At 37.3% G+C, this 14,351-nt stretch overlaps 2 protein-coding genes across 2 annotated transcripts; one reads left to right on the top strand and one right to left on the bottom strand.

Moving 5' to 3' along the window:
* On the bottom strand, positions 4,799–9,106 carry LOC18788690 (KIN14B-interacting protein At4g14310). The gene is made up of 3 exons (XM_007227598.2): positions 6,827–9,106; positions 5,879–6,492; positions 4,799–5,517 (listed from the first exon to the last, which is right to left on the bottom strand). Exons 1-3 carry the CDS (start codon positions 8,645–8,647, stop codon positions 4,989–4,991), a joined length of 2,964 nt encoding a protein of 987 aa, XP_007227660.1. The 5' UTR covers positions 8,648–9,106; the 3' UTR covers positions 4,799–4,988.
* On the top strand, positions 9,454–12,392 carry LOC18791724 (probable plastid-lipid-associated protein 6, chloroplastic). The gene is made up of 4 exons (XM_007222118.2): positions 9,454–9,924; positions 10,727–10,963; positions 11,686–11,812; positions 11,907–12,392. Exons 1-4 carry the CDS (start codon positions 9,649–9,651, stop codon positions 12,119–12,121), a joined length of 855 nt encoding a protein of 284 aa, XP_007222180.1. The 5' UTR covers positions 9,454–9,648; the 3' UTR covers positions 12,122–12,392.

Genomic DNA, 14,351 nt, shown 5'->3' with positions numbered 1-14,351 from the left:
ATTTGTTTAACTTCGACATTGGCGGACTAAACGATTGAGAAACATAAATTATATCGGATAAAGTTTTGAATTCAAATCTCATGTAATACCGTTGTTAAATCAAAACTAACAAATAAAAATAAATAAATAATGTGAAACATCTCTATTACTTCCCTTCTTTGTCATAATGGCCTTACCCTACAATCAATTGGAGAGGGCTCAATGCAGTCTGGGCAGTACACCTGTTTTTTCCTTGCTCTTTTGCGCACATAAATTATAGAAACACAACAATCACATTCGTTTGGGATTGATATCACCTTACATTTATTTCTAGAGGGGTTAGGTTAGGTGTAGGGCCGTACAGGATCCAAACCATTAAAAATAGATGTAAATATTTGCCTTTTCTAGCGTTCAAACTTAAACCACTTTTCACGTTTCACTTACACTAACACACTAGCACAACTTTGTTGATATTCTTTCGAAAAATATATTTATATAGCATAAAAATTCTAGATTTCTAAGTTTTTGTGTTGACTTTAGCATTTCTTTTTTTAAGGAATGGATGTAACTTGAACTCTAAATGTCAAACTTCATGTTGTAGTGTTATTTTCTAAAATTTATTTATGTCTATTTAGAACATACTTAATGGTATTTTCTATCGGATTGAATTATATACGATCCTAACATTCGAACACATTGGATCGGATTGTAAAATCTCAAATCCAATAAAAAATTGGATTGGATTGATAAAAATTCATTGGGTTTGAACCAATGTACACCCCTAGTTAGTTGTCACCGAAGTCAAAGATTATTGTCAACACCACTCAAATTGTATCATAAAAGAAAATACGTGGCTCTTTCTTCTTTGTAGATAAATTATAGCATGACATATGTGCATAATTTTTTCTTTTTTATTTATAATTTTAATACATTACCTTTGCATAAGTGTCAAAACATGATTTCTTTGTAAGAAGAATGACTCCTTAATGAGACCACCTAGACTTAAACATTTTAAATATTTTGATGGTGGGATTGGCCTCCTCACTTTAAACTCATCATTGTATCCTCTCCCATTAGAAATGTGAATCTTCTTAATTTGAAAAGCAACATGCAAGAATTCTATAGTGAGGACTTTATATATGGCCCTTAGGTGAGGCCCTATCTCTTAATCGTTGAATCAAATTGGTTAGCCGTCGGATAAGTTGGTTAGCCTAATCCAACTACTAAGAGATAGGACATCACCTAAGGGCCATATATAAGGTCCTCACTAGGGCTATGCAGGATCCAAACCAATCCGCTAAAACCGACCCATCCAATCCAATTTTCATTGGTTTTGACAACATTGGCATATTGGATTGGATAAGCAAAATAGAAATCCAATTGGATCGGTTCAGATGACGGATCAAGAATTGAAAATCCAACATAAACTGAACCAATCCAATGTACACATTAATATACATTCATATTGTATAATATCTACACTTTCATCTTGTTTCTCACTAATATATTAATCTTACTTTCGAAAAATTAAAACATACATATATAATTATGTATAAATAAGAGTTTAGGTTTAGGATTATATCACTTAAATCATATATATAATTTGTTTCATTTCATTTACCTTTCTTTACTCATTCCTAGTTTATAATTGGATGATTAGCACATTAACTTGTGTCAATTATTAATTTAACAATTATATATATTAGGGGTGGACACTCAAACCGGCGAACTGGAAATCCGAACCAAATCGCACCGAACCAAACCGGAAAAAAATCGAGTTGACCAAAAAGTCAAAAACCGGTCAAAAACCGAACCGGACCGGTTTGGACCGGTTCCAGATCCGATTCCATGTCTTTAAAAACCGAACCGGGCCGAACCAAACCGGTGAAACTAAAAAAATATATAATTTCAATATATATTTATATTTAATGCTATATTTTTAATTTCACTAAAAAAAACATAATATTTATCCAAGTTCAATGTCAAAATATCTCTTTTCTCACTTTAATATTTATTTTTTTATATGAAATTGAATAATTTGTTAATTTTCAAGTAAAAAAATAATATTTCAGTTGAGAATTGTATTAAAAAGTAATTTAAAAAAATAATTTTTATAATTCGGTTCAAAACCGAACCGGAACCGGAACCGGACCGAAACCGGTTCAACCGAACCGAACAGTTTTTGAAATTTTTTTATTAAACTGAACCGAACCAACCGGATGAATAGTATTGGATCGGTTCTAATTTGAGGCAAAAACTGGTCCAAACCGAACCGTGCCCACCCCTAATATATATATATATATATAAGATGAACAACATATCACATCACCAAATATAATCATATCATGAAACATAATCGTACCACCAAATATAATCATGCTTTTCTTGAACACATCACCAAATATTTGCATATTTATTCATACCATCCTTTAAAAAAATATTTTTTTGATACTTATTATTTTTTAAAATTATTTCTTAAAATGTATTACGATCTAATTATGTAATAACCTCAACCAACATGACATATCCCATAATGACACATGGTCCAATGTGGCCCAATCAAATGGGCCTACTTTTTCAAATCCCGACTCCACAAAGGCATAAGTCATGAAAGACGTTCATCCTCCAACAACCTCCATAATAATTTAGGAAATAACAATGGCATAAGTCATGAAAGCCGCACTCAAATCCCATTTCTAGTTGCTGACAACCAACCGCGAGGAAGCTAAGAGGGGGAGGTCCCCTCCGCCCATCCTCCCCTCCGCCCATCCTCCCCTTCCTCTCCTCATCTCCCTTTCTTTTTCTCCCATATTTTCCTTTCCTCTTATCCCTTATTCTCCTCCTCTTACCCTCCCCAGATAATTTAGATATGTTTGGATCTAGATCTATTTGTCTATTTATTTTGTTTGGTTGTTTTTACAGTGTTCCAAGTGACTGGTGTTGTCTTTGTCTCGGCGGCGGCGACAATAGTGACACTGGATTGTGTCCCTCCTTGAGAGAGTTATGATACCTAGTGATTAATGTTTTGTCTCTGTTTTAACTGCAGCGGCGACAACGACGCTGGTGGTAGTTGTTAGAATGTGGTGCTCTTCTTTACTCTGTGCCGACTAAAGAACTATGATTGGTCATAAAAAGTTTTCTTTGTCAGGTTCTAAGTTGAAATGGAGTGCTTCTCATGGGTCTTTTTATTGTTGTTTTTATGTTCGTCCTCCGTGTTCTCTCTTGGTTTCTGCTGTGATATGACTTACAGTTTGTATGAGTGTTAAAAAACTATGATTTTGCTCATATAAGGATTCTTTTGACAATTGGGATGCTCTGCGGTCCTCTCCTGTAGGTTTACTATTTGAAGTTTCTACGGTCCTCTCATGTGAGTCTACTGTGTTGCTCTCTAGTTGCGGTTCTCGTCAGAGGTCTTTATGTTAGGTTTTGTTTTTTACTTGTTCTTTTATTATAGGGAGACTTTGGAAAAGCCCAAAGGAGAGAGAAAATTTTTAAAACAAGCAAAAATGGACAAAATTGCCCTTATTTATTTTTTGATTTCCTAAGAAATCCTTTACATTTGCATGTCTTTGGTTTGAAAGTTGAGAGGTTATTCTGTCTTTTTTCAAAAAGCTTTGGCTTTTTCCAAAAGTGAAAGTTTTTTTATGGGTAAAACCTAAATTTACTTTTATTATAATGGTCCAAAGTGACCTGAATTGGACTCTCATGTTAGTCCATGACATGTGTAGTACTCTTTCCTCCCCTGGAATTTATCCTATGAGGTTGTCCTAGAAAAATTTTAACGAGACCACTGTATCATGTCGCTCTTTGTACGTCTATGGTTTTATGAATGAATTTCTCATTGTAAAAAAAAAAAAAACACAATGGCATACCTACCGATGGAACGCTTGTGATCCTCGAGGCTTTCTATCTTGATAATATTTATGTATTTATTTTGAGGTTACATGTGGGCCAGTTGCCCAAGAAACCCAAGAAAACTATAGCTACTAGTCTGGGCCCTAGCCCAGTCTCCTACCAACTACAATGAAAGGTTGGGGGTCCTCAAATTAATGAACACCAAAATCTGCCTCTTCTGAAAAAACAAAAAACAAAAATTGTTTATATTTGTTGTAACAGGCCTTCAAGGTCATCTCCAACTATGAACGGCTAAATATAAACCACCCATGAAATTTAACCTATCATTTATAGCTTTTTAAGAAATAGTACTGGATTATTTTTAAACATCTCCAGCAATGCAAAACTAAATCATAGCCCCTTCAATATTTTATTAATTTTTAGTATATTCTATTGGTTAATTTAATTAAAGTACTACTTAGACCCAATTTAAAATACATTTTAGAAGAGAAAATTATGAAAAGAAGTTGTTGGAAATTATCAGTATAAGGGCCTCACCTGGATACTGAAAATTTTGTTTCAAACCACAACCTCAGAACCAACAAGCAATGGCAAAATATTACACTCCACGGTACACCGTACTGTCCCAGATTCTTTGCCCTCAAGTTGCTCAAGGCAAGATGACACACTCTTGAGAGAAGGCCTCACAACCTGGAGGCTTGGGATTCTGGGAGATGTTTAATATCTTCATACATATAAGATATAGCTAAAAAGAAGCCTGGCCAAAAATGAATTACAAAGAGGACAATTAGCCACATCAAACATATTCCTCTTCATCCTCTGGGTTTGGTGAGGAGCTTGCCTTGGGCTGACCAGTCAAATAAAATGTTCAATTGTTGTTGTCATAAAAAAGCTCCAAACTAAGCCTATAAAACTCCTAATATGAGAGGTCAACTTGAAAGGAAAAAATACCAAAAAGGTCTTACCAAAAAAAAGATGCATGTGACACAGAAAGGAGAAGTTTACATCTAAATAGATAAGCCAATACATTATACATAACAATACACATTACAGCAGCATCTTAGCACACAAAACGCATTACGGAAGCACATTTGTATATCCTCTTTCCTAGATAATCATAAATGTATGATAAGAATTTAAACGCATGTGCAAACCTATGATAAGTGCCTCCACAGTGCTGGGCGATCTCTTGATATAAGAAGAGCCCGAGAATCCAAGTAATCAAAAGAAGGTGCATACAAGTCATCTGGACCAATAACTTCTCTGGCGTTTTGAGTCCCATCATCATTGGTCAACAAAGGCACTCCATCATCCTTCAAGGCATCAAATACAAACAGCCCTAATCCACAAACACCCATGACAACGTTTGAGTTCCCCCAAACTTGCGTAATCGCTGTGCAATGGCTGTGAGCATTTGATTCTGGCAAGGAATAAGTGCTGATAAGCCTTTGTTTTCGCACAGAGAACTGTTGCACCTGTGAAGAGGACTGTTTTTTCCATCCTGACCTTGCACTACTGCAGCCAAGGAAGATAGAATCTCCGCGAGAGGAAACTGACTGCACATTTACACCAAGTTTTGGTATCTTAAGACCGACGCCAGACGGATGGCGAAAGTCTAGAATGTTAATAGAATCTTGGGTACAGAACACTCCATCATTCCCTTCTGCTTCCAAGGAACTTACTCTGCAATCCAAATAACCACTGTAAATGTTAATAGAGGTTCTTTGCAAATGTTTCAAAGATGGAAAAGCAGATTTCTACATCGCTTGTATATTCTCATGCTAACACTAATTTCCCACCTCATACAGTATCAACTATAAGCAAGAGAAGAAAATGACGTCCAGATGAAAAAGGGTTTATCACACATAGAAAACTAGTGAAGCAGTGACATATTCAAGCAGATGATGGAGGCCAAATCCATTAGAAAATCAATGTTGAGAGCAAATTCATCAAGCAATGCTAGCAAAACAAGTAAAAATATGCAGGAACCAGAAAATGTAGAAAACGGAAAAAAGTAAAAGCCAAAAGAAGGTTTGACATCCACCTGTGTCGAACACCACCACCTAGTTCAGCATCCGTGTTATTCACATGAAGTGCGGAGATTCTCCGACCAGAAGAAGAAACAGATAGTAAAGCTTGAGGGTTGAGAGAGCTAACATCCCATAGGGAAATTGATTCAGCTTCAGCTACAACAACTTTTCCTCTGTTTCTCCACTGCAAGGGACTTGAATTGTCCATTGTTATCACAGGCTTCGCTACATCCCATTTCATAACTTGCTCGCCATCACGGATGTCATAAATTCTCACAACTCTCTGACAGCTGGCAGTTGAGACAATAAGAGGTCCGCAAGGTCTATACCACCATTGTTGAGTTTCAGGATCCAGAAGATTAGACAAAGCATTTCTTCCATATGAGATGTTGTTGGGCAAGGGGCCGAGCACTGTTCTTGACGGGGCTAAACCATCCTCAATATGGAAAGCACGCACATCTTTGGCATAGAAATCCCATGAGCAAAATCCTGAATCCATCGTATTTCCTGCAGATGCTGCCACAACATACCTTCCTGAACAACCATCAGCACTAGGAGCACGGATTATCCAACAGTCTCTCCACATATTAGGTGAAACTCCTACAGGAGGCTTGTACACCACTTTTTCCTGAAGAGACAATGAACCATCACTCAATAAAGCAAATTTCATATGCAGTGGTTACGATTTTATGTCCATCTTTTCATACTGCAGTATATATCCATGTGTTGTATCTTGCTATTCCATGTCAATATTTGATATGGGATAATTGAAAGAAAATAAAAAGAAATTTGGAATGAAAGTAATATCAGATAAACAATTCAAATTCAAACTGAATATGCACAGGATCTGAGATTCCTTTTATTTCTCAATCAGTAAAGGGAAAATAGCAAGTAAAGGAAGGAATTTGAATACTGATCAAGGCACAATGAAAATCCAACAATAAAGGGGAAAAGTTAAATACCTCACAATTTACGATATCATAGAAGGTGCATGAGCTATCATCATGAGCAAGAAGAACTGATTCTCCCTCAGACACAAACCACCCTCCAGTTGATGTTTTATGGCCTATTTCGTTCAGCTGGTAAATGCAAGTGTCCTCAGTTTCCTCATCAATAATCATTTTCTGTGTATTCTCCTGATCATCAAACTCATCAAGTGTCTCATCCGTTGTGAGATTGAGCTCCGCATTTTGCTTTCCAGTGACCAGTTTCGAAGATTTTTCAACTCCTGCAGTGGTTATACCCTCCACTTCTTGAACTTCACAACAATCCAGAACTTCCTGACCATCCCTCGTTGTAACTTTAGTTTGATCCAAGGAAGCCAAGAACTCTACTGCAATTGGATTGTCATCTATAAGGCTCAAAGACTTCTCATCAACCTTTGATTCACAACTGGATTCAACAACTTGGGATCCATGACTTTGAGAGCTTTCTGATGATTCTTTCAATGCCGTGCGGTTTTGAAGCAACTTATGATGAGGAAAGAGTCGAGCTTCCAAGTCCTCGCTATTCAACCCTTTCACCAAACTCTTAGCATTAATCTCCTGCTCAATATGACCCTTTTCAACCACTTTGGAATCCTGTTCGATATGCTCATCACTTTTCAGCAACCCCATCTTACCACCTAAATCATTCGGAACATGTCCCATGGCCTTCTCAATCCCCGAAATCTTTTCCTGAATATCAGAGAGTATCACCTTTGACGTATCTGGATTATTCATATCCAAAATCTCCTTTGTCTTCTTAATATCGGAGGCAATCCGCTTAACCTTCCCTTCCAAGAAAGCAAGCTTCTCATGAAGCTTACTCGGATATTTGATACCAGAACGACAGCCATTACTACCTTCTTCAGTCAAAGCCTTCCCTTTTAAACCCTCCAAAACCTTTGCACTACTCACAGATTTTTCACGAGACTCCTTCAGTCCCAAAGCAACACCATTTCCACTCTTCACAGCTTTATCATCAACCCTGACAAAATTTTGATCCTTTGTATCAACACTCAAGCTACTTCTATTACTATTGCAACTCTGTAAAGTCCTATTACCATCAACCCCATCTGGGTTTTTCAGAACAGAGCTCAAGTTAGCTTCTCCATCGCCACTTCCCAGAACCCTAAGCCTAACCCCATCTGAATTCTTCTCACTTGCAACCCCTTTCAGTTCTTTTTCTCCGCAAGTTCCATTCTTTTTATCCGAACTCAACCCAATTTTACCACTTTCTTTGATATCCCTCAAAACCCTAATCCCATTGGCGCCCACTTCACTCACCTTCACATCCAAATCCCTAAACCCTGTTCTCTGTTTCCCACTCGCTGATCCCCTAACCCTACTCAAACCCTTCCCTGCACTCGACACCGCCCTATCATTTTCTCCGACAGAACTCAAGGTCGAACCGGAACCCCTATCGGTCCGGTCCACCGAAGCCCTCCGTTCTTTACTAGAATGAGAAAATACCCTTATAAACTCAGAAGGGCTAGAACTCCTACCTCTGGGCACAGAAGACATGGACCACCGAGCACGCGGGTCGCCGCCGCCACCACTGGTCGCCGCCGTCACAGACGCCTTGTTGACACGTGGGACCGGCCGGATCGTGGGCTTCTGGGCCGATGATCGGAAAGTGGACCCAGGTAAAGGGTTCTCTTTTCCGGCGCTGGAGGACCTCTTATCGGAGATGGGTATCGGCGTGAGGGGCTTGGATTGCTTCAGAGTGGAACCGGCTTTGGCTCCGATGGTACCTCCAGAGTCGCCACGGTCTTTGAGCCGGCGAGCCGATGAGGCCGACATGGAAATTTTTCAGTAAATTAATTGATTATTAATAGATTAATAGGAAATGTTAAGGTAGAGGAGATGAGTTTTTTAAGAGAGACTGGAAGATGAATGAATGGAAGTCTTTTGATCTAATTTGAGTTTCAAGTTTACTCGTTTCGATTTGAGTTTGGGCGGGAAATGAATTTTAGTTTTGAAATTTTGAAATTTTCGGTTTTTTGTTTTTTTTTTTGGGGAAGGTCGGTGGCCTTTGTTTGGAAGCGTTGGGCCTTGAAAGTTATATAGTAAATGGGCCTCAATGTGCAGAGAACAACACAGAGGTGTGGACCGCCACCCAGCCATCTGCACCCAGCACCTAAAAAATTTGCAAAACTTTCAAATTTACCCTTGAGTGCACTAAGAATTCAAGAAACAATAACTATAAAGTTTAAGAACAAAAGAAGGTAAGCAATGCCCAGCGAGAATGAGGCAGCACCTCAATCTCAAATGGGGGTGCAGCAGTCTCGCCAATTATGGCAAACTTTTCATTTATTTTATCTAAACGTTTAAGAAAATTAACCATCCAAAAAAAGGGAGGTTAGCGACCTTACCGGCCACTGCTAGTTCCCGGAAGTTATGGTTATGTTTTTTCTTTTAAATTGTCTAATCATTGGTACATCGATGGACAAAGTCAAAACTCTGCATTTTTCTTTTTTGGAGTGCTGGGTGCACTGATCAAATTAGTGTTTGGTGGTACTTAAAAGATTGTTTTTTTGTTTAATTTTATAAAATCAATTGGATTCATTACAATTTACAAAGAAGAATTTGGACCGTTGCCAAATTGTAGGCCCAAATTTTCATGGAACCTTCGAGTTTCATCCATCCATTGCAATTGCGTTGAATAATTTACTTTGAAGATGATACAAACGCGCGCATTCTCACTAACCACCAATCCAACCACATCCTGACAAATAAAAACTCCAAACCAATAAACACCGTGAATACTGAAAAGACTCAAAATCAAAACCAAGACTTTAGCCATGGCCATGGCTTCTCTGAGCTGTCTTCCTCACTCTCTGCCCGTTGTCTCTCATTCTTCACCTTCCTCTTCTTCTACAAAATATCTTATTCCGAGCAACCCTCCCTACCCAAAACGTCTTCGTTTTGATTCGAGAAAGAGCAAGTACAGCAAAAGCTTTGCTCTGAGAGCGGCTTTGGAGGAGGTATCTGTTCTTGACCCAGCTCCTCCTTCGTCTTCTGGAAGTAAGGGCAAACCCAACCCTGAGCTCGTAGCGTCTTTGAAGCTCAAGTTATTGGTACGTTGTTCAAATTGCAAGATGCCCATTTTTGGTGAATTTAGCTTATTTTGCTCGTGTTTTGATATGCGTTTTTAAAGGTGCTTGATTTTGCTTTTGGGCTTACTGGGTACCTCTCTGTTGATTGCTTTATTGTATGCTTTATCCTTGTGTGTGTAGCTATGTTGATATAAACTATGTCAATTTGGTTGAAATACTTTGGCAGGCCTTTTGTGATTCTGATTCAAAAACCCTGAGTTCATTCCCTGTGGGTGTTAATATAAGATCATTTTGGACTGGATTGATTTTATGATTGGAGGACACCAATTAAACTGTTTTGCGAGTTAAATATGCTGGAACGAGGCTGCTACTAGTGTTATAAGATTCAATAAGAGCTCTTGAAAAAGACTATTTTATGCTTCAAAAGATGCCATGCTTTCACCCACAGACTTGATAACCCTTTATCATACGCTTTAGGACACAAAAATAGAAGTTTTCCGTTTCTTTCTGATGCATGTTTCAGTTATTTGCACTCTTATAACTCATTACAAAAGAAGGTTCTTCAATCTTGATATGCAGGTTCATCAATATTTTCTATCCGTGGAGCTTAATCAAACCACGCCCCTCAATTTACAGCTCCCTTTTTTTAATTTTATCAAAACTCCATTTTTAAACTTGTGGACAGAGCTTTGATTGTTGCCCCTTATAATGTGAATGTGTGGGCTTACGGTAGTTATGGGCATTTTTTATATGTATTTAACTATTTATCCTGCTTTGTAGTCATAATGGTTTTTTTTTTAATGTGTGGATTATTCCGGTGCAGAGTGCTGTTTCTGGGCTAAATAGAGGTCTTGCAGCTTCTGAAGATGATCTACGAAAGGCAGATACTGCTGCCAAGGAGATTGAAGCTGCTGGAGGTCCAGTGGATCTCTCAACTGATCTTGATAAACTGCAAGGGAGATGGAAACTGATATATAGTAGTGCATTTTCTTCTCGTACTCTAGGTGGGAGCCGTCCTGGACCTCCCACTGGAAGGCTACTCCCAATTACTCTAGGCCAGGTATGCTAGAAAAACTCTTCTTTTATGTTCCTGGACATTAGTGATATAGTTTCACCCATTTGCATATTTGTTAAATAAAAAACACCTTTTGAAATGTTATTTATGAATTTCTAGTGAATTTACCTGAGCCTAAGGTCTCAAGATACCAAACCTTGGATACATGACACTCAGTTTGGGTATAAAATCCACCACAAAGATGGGTTCCATGCCGAATATTCAACAAAAGCATACTGCAAAGTGACTACAAGACACAATGACTCGCATCAGAAGGAAAAAAAAAAGAACAAGCGGCCAAAAGCACCACCACCAGAGCAGAAAAATATCGGAACAAACTCCAAACTTACAATTGATGAAAACGAAAACAGAGAACTATCATGTACCAAAAAGAACAAAAGCAGAGAACTATCTAAAAAACTCCTTGACTTAGGGAACGCACATGCCCCAATACCCACAAAGTTTTTTAACCATTGAGTCTGCTAGACCTTTCCAGTTTACTCTGTTAGTTAAACCTTTCCGGTTTCCCCGGCCAAGTTAGTTTATTCTTCACGTTTTCTGTATGCTAGAGGTTGTGGGGATCTGGTTTTCGTCTAGTTGTTATATCTATGTTTTAGCTTTCTTAAAGTAACAGTTTTATGATGTTGGTTCAACTTAGAAAACAATCTGACCTTGTTGAATACTCACTTATCATTTTCCTCCAAATGTAACATATGGTGTGTGAATAGGTATTTCAACGAATTGATATCTTCAGCAAAGACTTTGATAACATAGTGGAGCTTGAACTAGGTGCTCCATGGCCCCTGCCGCCTGTTGAAGCAACTGCCACGTTAGCCCACAAATTTGAACTCATAGGTACTTATGAACTCTGTCTCTTGGTGTATTTTAGTTTACATGGTAAACCAATGAATAATCTTTCTAATAAAGTTTCCTGTCATAATGATTACAGGATATGCAAGGGTTAAGATCGTATTTGAGAAAACTACCGTGAAGACAACAGGAAACTTATCGCAACTTCCTCTATTGGAGTTACCAAAGTTACCAGACGGACTAAGACCTCCATCTAACCCAGGAAGTGGTGAGTTTGACGTTACTTACCTTGATGCTGACATCCGCATCACCAGAGGAGATCGAGACGAGCTGAGGGTTTTTGTGGTTTCATAGTCTCTTGGTAGTTTCTCTTTCAACTTCCACTGTATCACCAATTGTTTCGCCTCACGCATTTTTGGTGTCTTTTGATCTTATATTATTACTTTAGATTGTTGTATGCATGAACAGGTGGATGGAGTTCCACGAAACAGTGTTCGACAAGGAACTACTGCTATATACTTGTAAATTTGTCATTGATAGGGTTGTAACTTTGTTATAAAAAGCTTATAAAAAAACTTTGTTGAAAAGTTAGATTTTCATGTACAGAAAGGAATTTATACCCCCTCATTCTCGTTGGTATTGAATACTGATATTATTCTTGCACGAAAACGTTGGTATATTTTTTTTGTGATTTTCTATTTAAACCCTACACTTCATGTTCTAAGTTCACCCCAACTTTTAATTTAAATTTTCACAATTTCTAAGAAAACCCCACTATCTTCCCAAACTACCCTTAAATACACCCCAAGCTGAAAAAATAGGAAATAAAAGAAATTTTCTATTTAAACCCCACAAGCTACTCTTAGAGGAGGAAGTACGTTCTTCTGCAAGCTCTAATGCTAATTGCTAGACATTTTATCACTTTCTATCTTGAGTATTTACCTCATCAGTTCTGAATTGTTTAGTTGTGTCCAAAACACTTTTTGTCCTGACCCCATGACTTGAAGTAAAAGTATTTTGTTTTGGTTGCCACCAAAAAAAAAAAAACAACTGCATCAATACCAAAAGTGTGCAAGACCTGCGTGTCAATTAGTATAACATGAAGAAAAATTCAAGCTACCCAATACTGGAATTCCAAAAGTGACAATAATATTACTGTTCCCAGCAAAAAAAAAAAGAATTATCTGAACACCTCGATTTCTTTTGCTTTAGCCTCTATCAATTCTGTCATTACTCATTTTCTTCTTTTGTTTGGACCAAAAGCGGTTGTTGAAAACTTTGTATGTAAATGTTTGAACATGTGATACCAATAGTGCCACAAAAGAGGAGCTATACAAGGATGTATACAGCTTTGGGGAGATCATGTGGGAAATTTTAAGCAATGGCAGGTTGACGAATTCAGGAGCAAGCATACAGAGTAAGTCAAGGGAAGTTGTTCTGAGAGAAATTTACAATGAGAATGAAGTTGTTACGAACTTCCATGTGAGAGGAGATAAAACTGGTACTTGAGGTTGTTACACTTTGCACTAGGAGTAGGCTATCTGATCGGCCATCAATGGAGAATACATTGAAGCTTTTATCGAGTGGAAAAGCAACAAGAAAAATAAACCAAATATTGAAGCAGCAGCAGCAGGATGATGATTTTAGATGCATACTAGAATTCCAGAACTGACAATAATATTATTGTTCCCAGCAAAAGAAAAACACTAAAAAATGGAACACCAAATCCGAAATTTAATACTTTCTAGAGAAAGAGAACAGCTTTACCAAAACATCAGGTATAAAAAAAAATTAAAAAAAAAGTAATTACACTAATTAAAAAAACGCTAAGGTATTACCAAAACATCAGCTTTAAATATTCACTTAAGAAATAATAATTAAATCATAATTACTGATTAAAGTAACTAAAAAAAGGCTAAGGTAGTACTTAATTACATGTATTAAATTAAAAGGAGTTGGCCAAAATACAAAAGTGAAGAATATAATTTTATATTTTAAAATTTTACAAATATAAAAATAAAAATTAACAATTAAAACAGTACAGCCGCACGACTAGGGGTGGGCATCAGGACCGGAAAACCGGAACACCGAACCGAACCGGTGAAAAAAAACCGAAAAAAAAATCGGTTGACCAAAAAAGTCAACAAACCGGACCGAAACCGGACCGAACCGGTTTCAACCGGTTCCGGTTCTGGTTTTACATCTCTCCGCACCGGACCGGACCGAACCGGACCGGTCATATATTTTATATTTATATTTTTACAAAATTTTAAAATCTAATGCCATTTTTTAACTTTTATAATCACTAATTTTACAAGTTCAACTTCAAAAAATTTCTAAATGTATGAATTGGATTATTTGTTCATTTTTAAGCTAAAAAAATAAGTTTTTTATTATAATTTTTTTATTTAAAAAATTTAAAAAAATTTTTTTAAAAAAAAAATTAAAAAAATAATAAATTAATAATCCGGTTCAAAACCGGAACCGGTCAGAACCGGACCGGAACCGGTTAGAACCGAACCGGCCGGTTTTCGAAATTTTTTTTGCCTAAATCGGACCGAACCGGACCGGTTAAATAATACCG

Source organism: Prunus persica, chromosome G1 (assembly GCF_000346465.2).
Source record: "Prunus persica cultivar Lovell chromosome G1, Prunus_persica_NCBIv2, whole genome shotgun sequence".
NCBI lineage: Eukaryota > Viridiplantae > Streptophyta > Magnoliopsida > Rosales > Rosaceae > Prunus > Prunus persica.
This window is presented reverse-complemented; position numbering and strand designations above follow the sequence as displayed.